At 41.8% G+C, this 20,759-nt stretch overlaps 1 protein-coding gene across 2 annotated transcripts in view; it reads left to right on the top strand.

The window, feature by feature from the left end:
• Positions 1 to 20,759, top strand: part of MTHFSD (methenyltetrahydrofolate synthetase domain containing) — a 104,615-nt gene that overhangs the window by 46,946 nt on the left and 36,910 nt on the right. Inside the window, exons 4-7 of one of the 2 annotated variants that reach the window (XM_069217263.1) lie at positions 27 to 140; positions 8,629 to 8,742; positions 9,174 to 9,264; positions 10,843 to 10,955. In XM_069217263.1, coding sequence (XP_069073364.1) covers positions 27 to 140; positions 8,629 to 8,742; positions 9,174 to 9,264; positions 10,843 to 10,955 — 432 coding nt within the window. The remainder of the gene's footprint in view (positions 1 to 26; positions 141 to 8,628; positions 8,743 to 9,173; positions 9,265 to 10,842; positions 10,956 to 20,759) is intronic. The other variant, XM_069217262.1, reaches the window with a different exon arrangement.

Here is a 20,759-nt window from a genome sequence, read left to right as displayed (position 1 = left end):
TAAGTGTACTCATTCTTTTAATGCAGGGTTCACGCCATGCTTGTGCAGGTATTAAAGATCTTGAAGTGTTCAGCAGAGCCAGCGAGATTAAAGTGGACCCTGACAAGCCTCTTGAAGGAGTGCGGCTAGCAGCACTGGAGGTACTGTGATTTTCCTTATACCGCAAGCGTAAATTCCAATCCTACTTAAGAGTGAACAGTTAAAAGACATTGGTTGTTTAGGATTTGTGCTCCTTTGTGTTGATACTGTAAATCCTGAAGTCCCTACCCCTTATGTCTCTAGCATATTTAAAATCCAACACCTATTCGACTTTGCTGGAGTCTTTACCAAAACCTTAGTTACATGCCCCCGACCCCTGCATTTTACACCTGCCACCTACAAATCTATTGGCTTCATCACCTATTACGTCAAGGTTATTACAACTATATCTTTGTCCTAGTACCTTATGTTGATTTTTAAATGGTGTAATCATTGATTTTAGCTATTCTTCTTGAATTGGTATGCTGATGTACATAAGGAAACTGAATGAAAGATATGTAGATCCAGACACATAAGGAATGTTTGTCTGACCCCTGTTTGGACTGCAGCTACTGCCTTAGGTGCATGCTGCTCTTTTCAGCGTGCCCTGTTTCTTCACATTTTTTAAAAACAAATTGTGTGCTACTTCAGAAATCACTAAAACAATGCAATTAATGAAACCCTAAAGTTGTACATGCTCACCACTTATTTACCTTAACCTGCAGTGTGCTAGGAAGATGATATATAATTCACGCTGGTCAGTCTCTAACAACCATTCATCTGTCGCTAATGCAGTGTTACAAATCTGCTTAGTTCAATACACTGACACAGTTTTTTGGTCAATGTTTAGTGTTGAAGGTGCAGGTAGATGATCATGTTCAACATCTAGGCAGACTTTTGTGTCTTTTAATTTCAAGTAATCTTTTAACTGTGCAAAAATAGTCTATCTGTGACCGTTACATGCCCTAGATAAAGGTATATACAAGAGGAAGTCTGAGATAGAACTTGCATTGATATCCCAGAAGACCCTATTGAAAATACTTTCTATTGACTGTTTAGAGGCCTGTATTAACTCAACAGCTTCTCGCTTCCCTCCTCAAGTCGTGGGCATCTTCTGTATTTATCCCTCAATCCACTTACTAACTCATCGCATTATACAATGTTTCTCCAGTGATGAATTAGATGCCATCATAGTTGAAGTCCCTGACATGTACTGTCATAACTAGACTTTCAGAATTGTTCCCATCTGTGTGAGGTATAAATTGTGAACATTAACAGGAGTCACACTCAATTTATTTTTAAAAATCAACATTAATGATATTTTGATTTAGTTTAGTGTGGGGTTTGCAAACATTGTTACTGGTAATTGAATACTTTTAAAAGTAAGCCCACATCCCATGCCTTTTTTTTTTTTACTATAACCTCATACCTTTGTAAACCTTCTATCATAATTGGGCTCAGGTGGCTCGAAATGCAGAAATCTGAGATAAATTGTCTGCACCTTTGAGTCTCGCTCTTACTCCAGTGATTCTAAACTGTTGTGATAAGGGTTTTTAACGGAGATATGTAGTTCGTATTACAGGAGAAACATATACATTGGGAGCAAACCCTGGCACTTTGGTGACAACATTGAAGAACTGAAACAAAACACAAACACTGTAGAAGGGCATGGACACTGGGGAAAACATACACTGGGGACACAGGGGTACTGGAAGGAACAATGCACTTGGGTAAACTCCAAGACTGTTGGATAAATATGGGCACTATGGAAGGATGCAGGCACTGAATGAAACAGATGTTAACGTGGGGAAATCTCGCCTATATTTTAACTACAATAAGCTAGATAACGGATTTCATACTTTGGGTCAATGGACCGAACCAAATCTGCTTTAAAGAAAATGTCATAAATTATTAAGTCAATTATTAAATAATGTATTGCACATCATAATAAACTACAAAGACAACACCCCATGATTGATGTGACCATGAAAAACCACACCAGTTTATTAAGAAGTTATAGGTTTATTTCCCTATATTAACAATGCTAGGGTCACGATTATTATTCTCAAAATCAATTGATACACATAAAGAAACAATATAGGCTAATTGAGTCGGCGAATTAATCTAAGCTTAATCAATGCGACTAAAATAATGAGTTCAATCGATAATACACAAAACAATAGCATTAGAATCTGAGCAAGAGAAATTGAATACATTTAGTTAACAAACAGAAAGTCAATGATCTTTCATGAGTATGAGAGTAACACCTTACTAACCACTAATTAGCATTAGCATGTTGGGCTTCATGCCAAAGATTTAGTACCATGAATTTAGAAAACATCTAACTATCAAAATAAGCAGCAGTTTGGTACCTGTAAAACAAAAGACAAAGATAGGACGTTACAGTTCATAGTTACCTATCCTAATCGAACAGTGAGCAACTCTACTTCATCAGGGGTTAGCAGTCAGCATCAAGACAGGAACTGGGAAAAAGGGGATGGGTTAGAATTTGGACTATAAGGATTACTAAACCATCAGATCATTAGTTCAGTATTGAACAGTCATAATAAACTCGAAAAATAATAAAATACACCAGAATGTCAGCAGACTGTCTGGTAAAGCATGAAATGTCAAAGTGACAAATCACAAGAAGTAAACTCTCTGTAACCCAGGAAGGTAAGAGAATGAGAATGCAGAATGACTGCCCCTAAGAAATGATGACTGAACATTAAATTGCTAAACGATTACTATTGGCTTAAACATAGCCCAATGACAAAGTTAATAGATATAAAATTTATATAAAATGTTAGCTCTAAGAACTTTCATTGGCTTTTACTCCTTCTGCGTAATCTAAACTTTGACAGTTGTATCACATCCATTTCCTTCTCCGGTTGCATCTGTAGGCCCTTTTAATCAGTATCTTCCAAGTACGTTGTTGCTGGACTTTGATTTACAAAATATAGAAACATTTCTCGCTGCACCATTTCTCTCGAGGAAAAACACATGGTTAAAAACATAACTACAGACAAATATATGATATCAATGAATGGAGTCTGTTAAGCAACGGATGTGAAAGTTATGAGAACAGAGTACACTAGAAATATTAATACAGATAACATTGCACAGTGACCTTGCTCTGCCTCAAGTCCTGCAGAGAACAAGAAATACTCATTTTAGTTAGGCATTTATTTTAGCAGCAAACAATGTTCTTAACGAGACAGAATATATTTAATCACAGTGCTAGGACAACTGTAAAAAAACATGTGCTGGCCTTTCAACGGCGGTCACTAAATAAAGCACATTTTCATGTTTTACATAAAATTAACACACACTGATTTATATATTGAAATATATATATGATTACATATGAAAAAATATTAGTATAAACCTTACACTCTTACACAGACACTAGGGAAACATGGGTCTTGAGCAACTCTAAAGACACAAACAAGAGAGGAGATGACTAGAGAGTTAAAAGGCAATGTGAATGCAAAATTTCCTAGCTAACATAACAAAGTTTCAGTTCTAATATGAGCACATCAGTGAGGATTATTCATCATTCTCTTTTTTGCCATGTCTTCAACAAGCTCTAAAGCATAAGAAAGAACCAGAAAATAGAAACAACCATATTTCCCAGAAATATATCGGGAGCACTCTGCAGATCCACCAACCATGGGCCATCAGACTTCATATCTGGCTCCATTTCTCATGAAACTCCCTCATTTCGACCAGCGGCTAAATTCAACCCATGCTTCTGGACTGCTCTCTCTTTCATTGAAGGAGATCAGAAAGCTAAGCAAAATAAGCAAATGTTTGAACTCAAGCACTTATCAAGTGATGTATAAAATATCAACGAACAACATAATATAAAGTCAGATTTACCAGATGAACACATCGATCAAAATCATAGTACTCCCACATTATAATCAGTCTACCAAGGGTAGAATTACTGTAAAACCGGAAGCTGTGTGAGCTAATCCTCACTTCCATGTCCTCAATAAAATTGAAAATTTCCCTTCCATAATCTACGAAATTTTACAGTAATTTTGAAGCTTAAGTACTCCCAATACCGGTTTAAAATTAAACTTTTTAAAAGTAGACTCTGCCAACCAGACTGCACAGCATTCATGGTATGTTCCATTGTACCTCTCTAGACTAAAGCCTTGGATGTCATTGCTCCTCTGTAGGTGTTGATGCCTGCATCAACCATGTTCCAACAGAATCCATCTAGCAATTTTAGGGATGTGTTCACCCTAAAGGGCTTTCTTAAAGATAGCAGGCGTTTCAGAGCATCTGCTGGGCACCACTTCGCGTTCATATCCTCAGGCCTTGATACGGGGGGAACAACACAGTGCTCGGGGACATCTGGGAAGGTTAGATAAAACATGGATCGAGAGTTGTACTTGGTTCACCTGACACTGTTAAAGGTTACCCTGTGTTAGGTGAATATCCTTCTTCAAATTCAGTTCCCTAGCTTTCGAGACTTGCCTACAGGACACCAGAAACAGCAACATCACCAGCTTCGCTAAGAGGAGAGTTATGTTTTCTGAGCCCAGGATAACAAGTGATTGAGAACTAAGTTTACGCTTCAAGGGGGAGAGTATCTGGGCTCAGGGGCCTTGGACAATTGGATGCTTCTCAGCAGTTTGCAGGCCAGTGGATGCTTCTTGGAGGAAGCCATTTTAGGAGCAGATGTCTGTCCAAGATTTCTGAACATGAATATGCACACCCCTTTCCTCTGCTTGTTAAGAAAGTTCATGATACGAACAAGTCTGACCTCCACCAAATCCAAACTCCATCTCACGTGCCAACCAGACCAGCGTCTCCAGGCAACCATGTTCTGTTAACTAGTGCTCTCTGTGCAGGCCCTCTGGATAAGGGCCTGAGCATGTCTTGAAATGCACAACACCATCCACTGAACTCTGAAACCTACCATGATATAGCACAACACCTGTTGGTGTGACCAGTCAATAACATCATCCAAATGTTCTGACTGTGGAGTAGGATCGGAGAATCCTAGGAAAGTTTTAGAAGCACTATACTTGAGCTCTCCATGGTGGCGTCACCAAGATCAATATTGCTTCCTGTCTCCTCCCAGGGACCGCTGTCCTCATGATCTTGGCAAATGGAGGAAGGGCATAATTGCAATGCTTCCCAGAAACATGGAGGTATACATCGGCTGCCAAGTTCTCAGGATCTGGGTGCCAACCTAAATACTTCTTCAGGTGGTATTTCAGTAAGGAATTGAAAAGATCAATCTTGCCTCTGACTCTCGCCAGCCCTTCAGCTTCTAAAATACCTGACGGTCCAATTTCTAGTCACTGGGGTCCACCAGGTGTCTGGAGTTCCAGCCCGCTATCACTTTGGCCACCCCCAAATGTTGTCTGCAAACCACCAAGACTTTTCAATCTCAGCAACAAAGGCAGAAATATCTGGCCAGTTTGGTGATTTGGTGCCCTCACCCAGGCAGGTTGATGTACGTGATCATCGAGATTTTGTCCACCCTCAGAAAAGCACAGCAGGTCACATGATCCATTTACTAGGCAAAGGATTCTGCCGCCAGCTCAACGCGTTTGATGTGCAACTTCAACTCCTCTACTGACCGGTAGCATTCTGTAGACAGGTTTTCCCACCCTGAACAGCTTGCATCCAACTTTGTGATGAGATCTGGGACACCCTTTTGTTTCAGGTCTCCACGTGCTCCAGCTACCACAGGAGTTCCACCCAGGCTTCCACCACTGCCCCTCCTGGGATGGGAGGCTTTCAGTCTTTGTTGTCTGACAATGGAGGGCATCCAAACAGAAGGTCTACCACTGAATGAGGTTATGCAATGAAATTGTGTTTGTGGGGAGTGACTTAAATAGATGGTTCCTGTTGGCCATCACCACCTTCTTCGGGATATGATGGGTGACTGGGGCAGAATGGATCATAAAGACTAGGAGCTCTGTGTGTTGGTGGGGAATCAGGTTTTACTTTTCCTTGTTGATGAAAGATCCCAGGCTCATAAGCAAATTGACTCTGTCTGCCCAATGCACCCAAAGGCAATCTGGCTATTGGTCTGTCAATAGGAAGTCGCCCAGATATGCAATCATCCTGAGTTCTCTGGCCCTGCAGAACTCTGTGGCCAGCTTGAGCAGAGCAATCAGCCATTGAATTCCCTGAGATTGATCACAGGTCGAACACCTTTCTTCTTCATATTCAACAGAAAAAGGTTTCTCTGGAAACAGTGGGGATGTAGGGGTGAGTGCATTACAGTTTCTTTGACCTCAAACTGTACCACTTATTACATCCTCCAATGCATTTAGTTCCTGATAGAAAATGAAGGGAGTAGGCCTGTGCATTTGTTGTGGGAACTGTAAAACTCTATTCAGAGCCCCACAATTGTCTGCAGCACCCAGACCCCTGTTAGCTTTGCCAAGCCTGGAAAGAAACTGCCAATTTTCCCCCACAGACTTGACTGGAAGAAGAGCTATTTTTAACCTGAGGGACTTCCCTCGGTGTTAGCTGTTCCTCTGAAGCTCCTGAAGTCTATGCCTCAACACACTCTTGTGAGGTAGAAACTGCCGAACCTGTTCTGTTGTTTTATTTTTTGAAGACTGGTAGTTTTTAGGAGCCTTGGAAGAAAGAGCAGCTAGTCCAGCGCCTCTAGCCTCATCTGGTCCCGGCAAAAATCCTAGGCCCTTTAACGATCCTTATCGAGGATTGGGCTTTATTCAGAGAAGCAAATGCTATGGTGATCTTGCTCACTCCAGGATTTCCAGTTCATTGTCAGCAACATGGCTTGCTACCAAGGTGGCAAGCTCCCCAATCTTTGAGTCAACAGAAACGTGCAGGGAGCGCTTACGATCCATACGTAGGGCACAGTTGGTGTTGCCAAGAAAGCAAATTGCACACTGTGCAGAGGATGACTAGAGAAAAGACTCATGGAGTCCTTGACCTTCTTTGCTATTTATAAGATCTTAGTAAGCCCCCAGCAATGTCAAGAAACATCTAAAAATGCTTGCCTCAACTTGTCAATTCCATTGTTTGGGGTGCTTCACAAACTTAGAGGAGAAGGCTGCCATCTTGCTGTCTATTTCTGACCAGGTCTCCTGAGCATTCTCCCCACATTTGGCCTCTGACTTCCTTATGGAGAGGGTTCCTAGTTCTGGCTTCCACAAGTTGGGTGACAGTATCAGTGGTGGACCACTTTAGGGCATGGAGGAGTACGATCTTTTGGATCCGACCTACCTGAACAATCTGGGACTCTGAAGCCCAGTTCACAACCCAGGTGCCAAGGACGACTAGCGTTGGGCTCCTCATCAGAGACGTCAAACCTGTGTGAGCCCATGTCTCCCTGTAGGTCCCAGTCGTGGGAAGGAGTGGAGTAGGCGGGTCCTCACTTGAATGGTCTGTAAAAGGATATTTACATCTGTTGTTCTATATCGAATGTACCTATCTTAAAGGCTAGGCCCTCCTAGGTTGCTTCTACATGCTCTCAGTGCACTCATGTCTGGCACTGCAGGTGTTTAGGGAGGCTTCCAGAGTACTGGGGCCTTGCGCTAAGTGTGACAAAAACTCATCTATGTAGCGAGGGCAAAGTTCATCTGTGCAGGGAACAAAGGGTGATCATACCATAGGGTGTTTGCTAGATGTGGGTGTTGCAGTAGCCAACAAGGCCCTTTGGAGCACACTGGCAGTCAGCCGCCCTCTTTGCCTAGGAGAAAGTAGTCCAGCAGCACCACACCTGCTTGTACAACCACCCTGAGGAAGCACCATGGGAAAACACCCCTCAGTACGCAAGCAACGGATCTTGACCTGGTAATAAAAGTTTAGGGCAAGCATTTCCATAAATGACCAAAGCAATATCCAGCTTCAATGGTGGAGTATCCAAAGCACACGTCCACTGAGCAGCGGAAAGAAATCCCCTTCTTAACTGCCCTCGAGAACCAGAAGAAAAGAGGATGTTTCATGGGAAGTGGAGCCAAATACATAGTGTGAGAGCCCGTGATTGGTGGCGCTATAGAGTGTCTGAAATGCTCCTGGGTAATTTAGTTTTTTTCTGTTTTCTGGTTGTTCTTCTGCTGGCGAGCTAGTTAAAGTTGCTGGAGTCTGGCCCGCCTCCGAGAGGAAGGCTAGACAGACATGGGAAGTCACACAATAGGAATATGTAACAAAAGGAAACAATTGCTTTTATTAATTCAAGGAAACAGCTTTTGACTGTATCTCAGGGACCACATTCTAAAAAACGGGCATGGGCTAGATGAGCAAAGCAAGACACTGGAAGACACAGGAATCCAAAGATAAAGAGGTGGGGGGACATGCATATGTAAACACAAATACTGGTTTTGCTTCACTATATGAGATGGCACCGCTCAATGCAACTAAACGGAACCAGGTCTGCAGAAATGGACGATAATGTTCCCTACTGTAACTTTAAATGAGCTAATTCATTTTTTGTCTTGTTTTTGTCCCCTTCCCTTTGCTCTAATTTTATTCAACAATTTATAAATTAATAGGCCCATTACAATATTTTAAGAACACACATTCTCACACTGATATTTTGTTTTTCTCTTCTCCAAAATGAAATAAATCTACTAATTGTGATTATGTTTCTCTTTGTTTAATCAGGCAAGAAAAACATTATTGGTCCCAACACCACGTCTCAGAACTGGCCTCTTTAACAAAATAATTCCACCCCCAGGTGCAACTAAAGACATACTGAGGATTTGTTCTACGTCTCAGGTGAGTCACCTGTCAATGTATAATAATGGCTTAATGACACTGAAGAACATATTTGCCTTACAGGTAAATTACAGCCATCACCCCATAGTAATGCTTTTTATAGAATAAGAGCCTAGCTCTTATTCTATAAAGTTGTAAATGTACTCTTTGTAAGGGGAATGAAAAAATAAAATCTAAATGTTTAAAATAATCATGTTCTAAGCTTCGGTTTTTAAAATAAACTTATCCGTAACCTGTGGCGGGAGATGATTTCGCAAGTAGTTAGAAACCTGCTTGATTAACGGTGATCAGCTGCAATGTCTGCTTCATCATCTTGTGTCCTGACATCACTTGACAAATACAGTATCATCAAGTCTCCACCTCAAAACATCAACACTATGCATCTCAAAAGACTGTGATTACAAGTATTGTACCATGTTTTTTATATGCAGGGAGTGAAAGATTACAGTGTGCCAGTCGGCCTAGATGCAAAAGTCCACGTAGACCTAGTTGTTGTGGGATCAGTGGCTGTTTCTGAAAAAGGTGAGTTAGTAATTGAGCAATGTGTATGTATATTTGCTCCCCCAGGATCCAAGCCATGTTTGAAAGCACTTGCCAAGTGGGGATACTCTACTAAAATTTAAACATGCTCTTTACCAGTGAATACCTCCACTCTATTACAGATTTCTTTTGAATGCTGCAGAGACACATGGCAGTCAAACCACACCCCTCAGACTACAAATCACCACTCCTTTGTTACTTGCAGGGTAATTCTACTTGAAAGCGATGCCCCTGGTGACAGAACATCCACCACCAGACAGAGGTGAAAAATTGGATGAATGGAATCTATCCCACCCACTGCTGCCAAGGTCTCCGTAGAATAAGAAGTGCTAGCTTAACTTTACAACAAGCAAAGACAGTCAAGAAAACATATTCAAAATGACTTTGGCCACTATCACTGGTGGGACCAGACCATTTTGGCAGCAAACCTGTGAATGACACCACATTCTTCATGAGTTGTTTCCTTGTGCCCCAGTAGAGTGATGGAATGTTCTAAGTTATGCCGAATAGGCATAATGCTGCCATATTGTGGGCTACAGTAACATTGACCCTTATGTGCTGTTCTGCAGTCTGATCTATGTACTAATAGGTCAAAATTTCAGTTTGATGGATGTACTAATAGCTGAATTCTCAAACTGTAAATTGTCAGGGGGCCATAAAATGACTTAATGAATATTAATTAGGCAGGATGCTATTTCTGATCCACGGTAATTAGCTGTAAATGTGGGGTGAGTGCCTGCAAGGGACCCCAGTCCTCATTCCCTGCATTTTCTTTTAAAACATGAACATTTTTTTGTAAACATGCCAGATGCATTGAAGGGATCGGTGCTGGTTTTAAAAAGAAAAGGGTTTCCTGTTTGAGAAGACATTGAAGACAGCAGGCAGTGGTCCTGTGACCACTGCCTTCTTCCACCGAAACACCACCATGATTCACAAAGGAGAGGCTGTCCAGTGGGGACCTGTTGCCAACACCTTTGAGGTGTCGGTATGTGTTGAATGGTTTGCAAATGCAGTTGTAGTTGCAGACCATTGATGCGTTCCTCTCCAAATCACAAATAGGAGGAGAGCACCCCTTTCAAACCCCCTCCTATTTGCGATTCGAAGAGGGTCGCAAAATCACTTTTTTATGTTGGAAAAACATTTTCAAGCTGTAGAAAGGCTTCTGTAAGTAGGAAAACGGTATTTAGCAACTAAAACTTTATTTTGCGACTTCCAGACTTTGCATTTACAAAATGCCTTTGAACATCAGATCTAATGTTTCTTGAAAGAAATGCAACATTTGTCAGTGTGTGAACTTTTTCCTTGATCGTCACAAATAATTTACAGAGATTTTATAGAGACGTTGCATTCACAAAGCAGATTGCTCTCTAAAATGAGACTGTAGCAAGACTCAACCCTTGAAACAGAATGACATCATTAGTTACTGCACAAAGCATAAAAGCAAAAGAGTTAGGAATAAGCCTGCCTATGCATCGAACACATAATCAGAGATGTGCCATTCATTTGGAAAAGACTGTATGCTTTTCTTAGATTATTCTACTTTATATTTCAAACATACAGGATGGAGAATTGGGAAAGGTGAAGGATTTGCAGACATGGAGTTCGGAATGATGGCATCAATGGGAGCAGTGAACACGAATACGGTGATAGTGACCATAGTCCATGACTGCCAGGTAGGTGCAGACAAGGACAGTTCTAGGATTTTTGGGGCCTGGGCAGAAGGGAAATGTGGATACAATATGGATGATGCAGCTGGTTCTAAAGGTGGTTCGGGCGGGCAAAGGGCCCTATGAGTTCACATTTTTTCAGGCCCTAATGTGATGTACTGTTTCATGTAAGATACCCTTGTGGGGGGTCACTATGGATTACCATTCCAAGATGGTTTGGCAGATACCAAATGCAAGATAGGTGTGTGGCAGAGAACATTCTTGAGCAAGAAAGATATGAAAGCTTACAAAACAGTTCACATTTGCTTGATGTCTATTAAAGGCATCACTCAAGTCACTGTACAATACCAGAAACTACAGAACACAATGATCTGTACACTCAAAGGATTTAATGGCATGTGCCCTGAGTCATGGCTACAAAGCCCCTAACAATGCCTTCAACACCCTGTAAAGGTAATGACATTAATCATTAAAATACGCTCAGTCGGTTCCTTTATAAATATAGCATGGTGTTGATTCAATTAACTATTTTAAGATATAGGTCCTTTTCCTTGCCTTTCCCAGTTTTAAAGCACACCTGAAAAACACATGTCCAAATGCAGATAAATGATGCTGTGAACCTTACCCTAACTAGCCCTTTTTCTGGGCCTCACATTGCTGGAATATGGTTGCAAGGCCCGAGTGAAGAGAAATCTGGTCTCTAGGGTTGCCACCTAAATAGAATTGTACTAGCATAGCCAGTATTTTCATATCTAAAAGAGAAGAAAAATTGGATAAAGGAACACAAGCTGGTATTTTTCTGTTTTCTGCAGGAGGCCCATGGTTGGTCTTTGTTTGTAGCACACTAGGCAAAACAATGATAGCCTGGAATCCTTGCTAAAATGATTACAAGGGCTGACAGTAATGCAGGCATTGTACCATTCATCGTTTTTCTTCTTCTCAGCGAAACGCCATAAGCACTATGGGGATGTCACAGCTTACTGTGCCAAAGTACACAATCTGCATGTCTCTGCAAAGGCGTGACCAGGCTGAGACCAGTGTGGGATGCATATGTTTCCATTGAGAAGGACATGACTTGACAAGGCTGGCCGATTCCAACTGAGCAGAACCAAGACTGATTTTCATAAAGTTGTTCGCTTCACCGTAGTAACACAGGGAACAAAACCATGGGCTGGAATTCTGCCCAAGTAATGACCAGTGTCTAAATTAATTCAGGCATTACTCTCATTTCCTCCTGTTTGTTCAATAGACCAAAAGCAGAGCAAAAAATCTTAATAGAACTTCTTGGGATATAACTATATGAAACGAAAAGTCCCTGGTTTGTTGACAAGTAAAATTTCTGAAACTGGACAAAGTACAAAGACAACAGTGTACAGACTACACATAGAAGAAAAGAATACATTAACATATCTGTCACCTAAAAATGTAAAATATGAGAAGCCAAAAAAAAATGCTTCCCTGATCGTGTCTCCCAAGCTTTGATCCCGCTGAAATTATTATTCCATCTTTCGTCAGAACTATCATCTCCTTAAGCTTTCTCAGCTGCCTTAAAACACTCCAAACAACTATATGATAATCTTGGTCAGTTTTTCAGCAAAATTTAACTCCTAGGTGACATATCCAACTAGAAACAAATCCTATATCTGATAAAAGTTTTATGACAATTTACCACATCCAAACTATGGTTACTTTAAATTCTTTCATATCGATCTTAATGCCACTGTTACAAGATTTCATCCAGGCGGATTGTGCTCTGTTAAATTATGAAACTTCCTTTTCTCAAAACTCAACCGATGGACGTGTTTAACTGTTCTTTAGGACAAGGGATTTTCCCCATCACATGGAGAAATGCCTCTTTCGAATCATTAAAAAAAAAAACACTCGACCCACAAGATCCCAACAACTTTTGGCCAATTTACCTTCCACTATTCCTTGGCAAACCTTTGGAAAAACTGGTTTATAAAGAGCTCCAGCATTTTGTCACAGCCAAGAATCTTTTGTATAATTCGAGACAGGACACCGCACTGAACCAGTGATCCTATTGGTTTTGTACACCTGGTTGAAAATGGGGGTGTTGGGGCACTAGTTCTTTTAGAACTGTCAACAGTCTCTAATGCTACAAATCATTTCCCCCTGAATGAACCCTAGATGAAATGGGGTGGTGGTTGAACTAATACAACTTAAAACGGATTACATCATTAATGTCTGACAAGCAGAAGGTCACTAAATTACCAGATTTTCATTTCACAATTAAGCATTTGAACTATGTCTTTAATCCACTCAACCTACAAAACCCAGGGGTTAGTTTCTATATATATGTTGCCAACACTCATATTTAACCTTTCTACTCTGTGTACATATATGAACCTTGTACAAGATGGAAAGACTTTGACCAATTGCCTTACCTTAACATGCCAGTGGATATCTTTTAACTTACTGAAGATTAATCTACCAGTGCCAAGGTGCCGCCAACATCTAAAGCATTTACTTCTTGACATAAAGTAATGCCATCTCCTCCATGCCTAGATAAGGACATTTGCGTTCTGACACGTCATCTCAACACTAATTAAAACACAAATGACAAGTGTCTGGTATGTACTTTGGCCTACTCAGCACCTTGAAGAAACCTTTAGTGTACATCGACAGCAACTTGTACATAGCAGTAGTTAAAGCACCTGGGGCCAGATGTAGGAACCAGTTTGCATGTCGCAAACTGCGAAAAACGCAGTTTGCGCCATGCAAAACGGCCTTCGCGATGCTGATTCCACATTTTGCGAGTCGGTACCGACTCGCAAAATGTGAATCCGACTCGCAAATAGGAAGGGGTGTTCCCTTCCTATTTGCGACTCGCACCCCGATGCTGAGTTGCTTTGTGACCGCGAAAGCGGTCGCAAACCAACTCACAGTTAACACCCACTTGAAGTGGGTGGTAACTCATTCGCAAATGGGAATGTCGCTAAAAATTATTTTTCAGAGCAGGCAGTGGTCCAATGGACCACTGCCTACTCTGAAAAAATGAAACCAAATGGTTTCATTATTTTTTTGTATTGCAACTCGTTTTCCTTTAAGGAAAACGGGCTGCAATTAAAAAAAAAAAAATGCTTTATTAAAAAAGCAGTTACAGACATGGAGGTCTGCTGTCTTCAGCAGGCCACCATCCCTGTGAATGCATGGACTCGCTATGGGGTCGCAAAATGCGACCCACCTCATTAATATTCATGAGGTGGGTCTTTGCGACCCCATAGCGAGTCGCAGAAGGTGTCTGAGACACCTTTCTGCATACAATTTTGTGAGTTGCAAATTGCGAGTCGGTCAGACTCGCAATTTGCAAGTCTCAAAATTGTAGTTTCCTACATCTGGCCCTTAGTCACTATAGGTTGGATTACGGTAAGGCCGTTTACCTTGCCATTCCTAAAAAAAACTCCTATATTGACTTCAACTCATGGAAAAAAAATGCTTCTGCCTGTCTCATATTTGACAGATCAAGACGTTGCAGGATATCACCGTTCCCCAGAACACTGCACTGGTAACCACTTGAACTAAAGTTGCCTTTAATGCCCTTATGATCTACATAAAACTTTACATCACCATGTATAAATGGTCAGTGATGGGTAGAGTTTAGGATTAGAAAGGGGCTTATGGGGTTCAGGTACGGATAGAGTTTAAGGGATGGATGGAGTATAATGGTTAGGAGAGGTTTATAGGGATCTGGGATGGTTGGAATTAGGGGGCGGTGACACGAATGTGGGGCGCAAGATTGGGTGTATTTCAGGGGTGGTGAGGGGTTCAGGGTTCTAGCATGAATAGAGTTTAGGGCAGTTTGCAGGGTTTTAAGATTCAGGGCTGGGCTGAAGCACTAGAGTGGTGAGGGGTTTAACGGTTCACAATGGGTAGAAGTTGGGGTGGTGAAGGTTTTAGGGGTCAGGGAAGGGTATAGTTTAGGGTTTTTAGGGTTCAGGGATTGATGTAATGTAAGATAATTAGGGTTTTTTATGTAACTTATTTTATCATTGTTCTTCATTGAAAATAAATATATGAAACAATTAACATTAATATTTAGCATAATTTTTTATCATTTTCCAAAGGTTTTAAGAACATTTTAACTTTTCCCTAGTCTTTACCAAATGGAGATTCCACCCCAATTGTGGAGACCTCGGCCAAGTTTGCGCAACGTCAAATACAGCCATAAAATCACTAATAGTAGCAACTTTATAGTCATAATTGATGTTTGTACTGACTCCAGCCCCTACTTCAGGGGCTGGGCACATATATGGCAATAACCTCTAAGCACCTTTACACTCTTAAAATGTGGATAACCGAAAGTAATAATTACTCAAAAGTGTAGGAGTAAATGTACTTGTTGTAAATGTACACATGTAGATTCCATTTTATGAATACAGCCCACAACTCTGATATTTCCATGGACAGGGCAGCCCCTTGGCCTTGTCATCAGAATAATTGACACCCGATTGAGATAAAGTGCTGCCAAAAACAGAAAGCATGTTTACATTTAGAGTGAAAATAGTGAAGCAACAGTTTGATACTTGCAAACAATTGCATTCTTGGTGCATGCTAAGCAGACTATCTTCAGCAGAAGTCTGTAACCTTCACATAACTCCAGTTAGATCCTTCACTGAAGCCTCTCGGCCTAGCCTTACCCATTATAAGCCTCGCATAATTTTCTGTCTCAGAATAAGGAGTCTGCACCCAGGGCTGGGGCTGGGTATGGGCACTGTGAGCAATTGCCCAGGGCCCCACACTGAGCCCACCAATACGGTGCCTGCACCAATGCACCACAGCTTCTCACATTTATCTCTCCCCACACAGATCTTCCCGTATCTCCTAGCCATCCGTTTCAAAGTAGGATGTGGCTTTTTACAATGAAGGTGGCCTCCTACCCAGTGCCTCGCAGCTATGGTATGGAGCTGCGAGGCATAGGGGAGGAGTCTCCCATCCCTTCCCCCATTGCAGCAAGACACGTTCTGTAGGTTTTTCCTTAATTCTTGGGCTCTGTCCCACTGCCCACAACTAGGTGTCCAGCCTCGTATTGATCTTGATAGTGCATCTTCTAAAATCAGCAACTTCATTGGAGATCTTCTCTTTTTCTGCTTGACTTTGCTCCAACACCCCAACCAGAGTCTAACCTGATGCTACTACCTGGACCACTTATTTTATCCTTTCATGAAAGAACACCAGTTTGTCTTGACTGACAGTTCAGTAACACCATCCCTGTACAAGGTGTTTATTAGATTTAAAGTGTTTTCTTAGTAGTTGTAAAAAGTCCTATCACACTCAACGACTCATGCCAGTCTCTTTTCTCCTATTGCTGTGATGAGGTACAGAACTTTGTACCTAGTCTCTGCTTCCATTAGACTTCCTTTCAGCCACAGTTATTTTGGAATGGTGAAAACAGACTAATCCACCGTATAATTCTTGTTGTGTGACACTCTGATGTCCCACTTCTCGTAATTCGGATCAGTGTGTAGGATACCAGTAGTGAGCCACAGTGTCCATAGGCCTATGTCCTTGATCCAGGTTGAGTAATGGTCCTCTCTGATCCTCAACTCTCCTTAGTTGAAGCATGAGGGATTTGGCACCACTGGGGACCCATCTCCACAGCATCAGAGAAGTTTGGACTCACCACCAATGAAGTACCAGAAAGCATAACCTCTTCAGCATGGCAGGGCCAGGCTCAGGGCGTGACTCCATGCTCTCCTAGTATGAGCCTATAAAAGTTCATTAAAGCATTTATTAGTAAAGAACCCTTCCCTTTGATTGGCATGAATGCTTAAAACACTTCATGGTGTTAGGTACATTGTCAGGCAGATATATGGAGATCTGATGAGCGGCTGTCTTGGACCCTGGCCATCCCTGCCTCCAAACCGTCATTCTGTGTTGACTCTGAAATGAACCTGACCTGTATGTTTGGAGCAATTTAAAGCGGAATCATTTGGGGATTCATTTTTTCAATTTTGTCTCTTTAGCTTTGTCCTTCATCTGCAATTACCACAGTGAATGCATTTCTGGCAAAACAAGTTCTTGTTTTTTAGACATACAAACCTGAATGTTAAAATTTGAAACTCTTGAAACATTGAATTATAACCCTGAACTCTGCCACTCGTGCCCAGATATAGAACCTGCTAGAAATTGGGTCTTTGGTTGGCAGTCAGGTTATCCCCCGTCCAATCAAGGACCCTCACTCTAGCCAGGGTAAGTCACACAAAATCCTAATTATCCTGTGCCCACCCTCTGGTAGCTTGGCACTGAGCAGTCAGGCTTAACTTAGAAGGCAATGTGTAAAGTATTTGTGCAATAAATCATGCAATAACACAGTAAAACACCACAAGAATACACCACACAGTGTTTAGAAAAATATATAATATTTATCTGATAAGATGCAGGTCAAAACGATCAAGATGCAATAAGTATACGTTGAAATATCACTGTAAAAATGATATAATGTGTCTTTAGTCTCTTGCAAGCACAAAGTACCTGGTTTGCGTTCAAATTCTCCACAAGGGACCGCAGAGGAGGAGATGCGTGGAAAACGGGGAGGTGTGCAACGATTTCTCCGGCCGCACACAGGCAATGCGTTGTTTATTTTCCATGCAGGGAAGACTTTGCAGCGATTTCCGGCGCACGGGCTTGGATCCTCTTTGGGTTGCGGGGTTTTCGGACGCCCCGCGGACGATGCGTTGAAATCCGGCGTTTGCAGGACGAAGTCACAGGGGCCTTGTCAATCCGGTGGGCGATGCATGTAAATTTCTACTGCACGGCAGGCGCTGTGTTGATTCCTCTCAGGAAGTCGGGCTGCATCATTCCGGCTTCGCCTTGCGTGAATCCAGTGGGCCGTGCATCGAATTTCCAGTCGCACCGCTGGCGTTGCATCAATGTCTTCTCCTTGCAAAGTCAGGCTGCGTCGTTCTGGTTCGGCGTGCAGTGATTTTCTCACCGCGATGCAGGCTGTGCATCGTTTCTTGCAGGCTGTGCCTCGTTTCTTGCAGGCTGTGCTTCGATTTTCGCCGCACAAGGAGTTCTTTTAAGGTAATGAAGCCTTTTTGGTCCTGAGACTTCAGGGAACAGGAGGCAAGCTCTATCCAAGCCCTTGGAGAGCACTTCTCAGCACAGCCATAGAGCAGCAAGGCAGCAGGGCAACAGCAAGGCAGCAGTCCTTCTCAGAAAAGCAGTCAGGTGAGTCCTTTGGGCAGCCAGGCAGTTCTTCTTGGCGGGTTGCAGGTTCTGGTTTAGGGTTTCTTCTCCAGGAAGTGTCTGAGGTGGTAGGGTCAGAGACCAAATGTGCCTTTGAAGTGGGGGGAGACTTCAAAGAGTGGCTTAGAAGTGCACAAGATCCCCTTGCAGTTCCATCCTGTCTGCCAGGGTCCCAGTAGGGGGTGTGGCAGTCCTTTGTCTGATGGCAGGCTACTGTCCATTGACGTGTAAGTATCAGGCCCTCCACCCTCCCAGCCCAGGAAGACCCATTCAATATGCAGATGTATGCAAGTGTGACTGAGCACCCTGTGTTTGGGGTTTGTCTGAGTGAATGCACAAGGGAGCTGTCAACTAAAACCAGCCAGACGTGGATTGTAAGGCACAGAAGGATTTAGGTGCAGGGGAATGCTCACTTTCTAAAAGTGGCATTTCTGAAATAGTAATATTAAATCCAACTTCACAAGTCAGCAGGATTTTGTATTACCATTCTGGCCATGCTAAATATGACTTTGTTACTCCTTTCAGATCAGAAGCTACCACTCAAACAGTATATGAGGGTAGCCCTAATGTTAGCCTATGAAAGGAGGAGGCCTCACAGCAGTGTAAACCAAATTTAGGAGTTTCACACTATCAGAACATGTAAACTACACAGGTACATGTCCTGCGTTTTGTCTACACAGCACCCTGCCCTATGAGTTACTCAGGGCCTAACTTAGGGGTGACTTATATGTAGAAAAAGGGGAGTTTTAGGCTTGGCAAGTACTTTTACATGCCAAGTCGAACTGGCAGTGAAACTGCACACACAGGCCTTGCAATGGCAGGTAAAGGGGCTACTTAAGTGGGTGGCACAATCAGTGCTGCAGGCCCACTAGTAGCATTTAATCTACAGGCCCTGGGCACATTTAGTGCACTTTACTAGGGACTTAAAAGTAAATTAAAATAAGCCAATTGGGTATGATCCAATGTCATATTTTAAGGGAGATAGCATATGCCCTTTAGCACTGGTTAGCAGTGGAAAAAGTGCACAGAGTCCTAAAACCACTCAAAACAGTGTCCAAAAAGTGGAGGGAGACAGGCAAAAAGTTAGGGGTGACCACCCCAAGGCTGTCAGGTCTAACAGAACCCCTTACTGAATTGCCATCACCTGGAGTTTGAGAGAGTTCTGCGAGAGGAACTTATGGAATTTGTAAGTGGAATCTTAAATTAATTGTGATTATCCATGTATATTTACTTGGAAGTGAATCGTGTTTAAGTAACACGCTTGTGATTTTTTTCTTTTACGTGTTACTCAATTTATTGAAATTAAATATCACAGATGAATCAAGGGGTAGTATTTGATCTTTTCATTATTGTCTGTTGCAGGTATGTTGATTGTTTTTCATAAACTCGTACGACCAACACAAATTAAGAATAGAAATAGCTCTGGGTACAGATGACTGTCGGGTGTTTTTGAGATTCCAGGATTTCACTTGTGGTTCTTGAACTCCATTTTTCAAAGAAAGTTGGAAGTTTGTTCCTGTAATGTTACTTCCTCATTTAGTGCAAATGTCTACCTTTCTTGGAATTCACAAAGCGTTCCAGGAGTGCGTTTACTTGTAAGCATTTACAGATACAGTAATGGAGCAATAGGTTTTCAAATTAGTTAATATATCAGTGCATAAACTCTTTAGAAATGCTTTTGTTTGTTTGTTTCTCTCTCCATGGGGAAATATTCATCCATAAAGAGAACTCCTTTTACTCCATTCTTACAGCTATTGTGGGTTTTCTCTCCCCTTCCCACACTACTTTCCACAAATCGTCAGCCAATTTCTTGGTGTGAAACTATAAGCAAATGTGATTGTGAAAACAACCAGACTTGTGAAATAATTCACATTAATGGTTTGTGAATCACTGTGGTGCTGAATGATGCTATTTGTGAACTTTAGTTTCACCTAAATGCATGAGTAGCAATCTGAATCTGGCCCACTGTTTTCAGTCATCAAGATAGATTCTTTTATTGAGCTCACCCAGAAAGAGATCTCTTTGTCATCTACATACGTTAGGCATTTGCCATTAAGCAAATTTTCACATCATGGCAATTAATCTATTCCCGTGCTTTTTTTTAAATCAAATGCATTCAGGTTGACTCATACATTTACATAATGCCAAAGCTATGTATATTGAATTAGACTGAACATGGGTAAACACCCTATCTTCTCCAGAATGAGATCCCATATAGATCACTTGCTTTTTTCACACTTCAGTAAGTGGTAGAGCGGGAGGATTTGTCTCCATATATAACTTGGTGCTTCAAAGTTCTTACCAGTTGTTACCAATAGACACGCTGGTCAGTAGTGGGAGAGGAGGAGGTCTTAAACAATGGCCACATTGAGTGTTTCATCTACTGCCTGGCTCCATGACAAACTCTGCAGGAGATGATGGTGATTTAGAGACTACAGGATACAGTGGACCAGGAAACAATGAGCAGAATTTGTAATTTAGTAAATACTCTCAAGGTAGAAACAAGATAGTTTGTAAAAAGTCCATTCATGAATGAAAACACATTCGCACTAAGAAGCTGTGACAAAAACGTGGATTATAGCATACAGCAATATCTGTTTA

The sequence above is a fragment of the Pleurodeles waltl genome, chromosome 12 (assembly GCF_031143425.1).
Source record: "Pleurodeles waltl isolate 20211129_DDA chromosome 12, aPleWal1.hap1.20221129, whole genome shotgun sequence".
In the NCBI taxonomy this organism is placed as follows: Eukaryota; Metazoa; Chordata; class Amphibia; order Caudata; family Salamandridae; genus Pleurodeles; species Pleurodeles waltl.
Note: the sequence above shows the minus strand (reverse complement) of the source record. Positions and strands in the feature narration are given on the sequence as shown.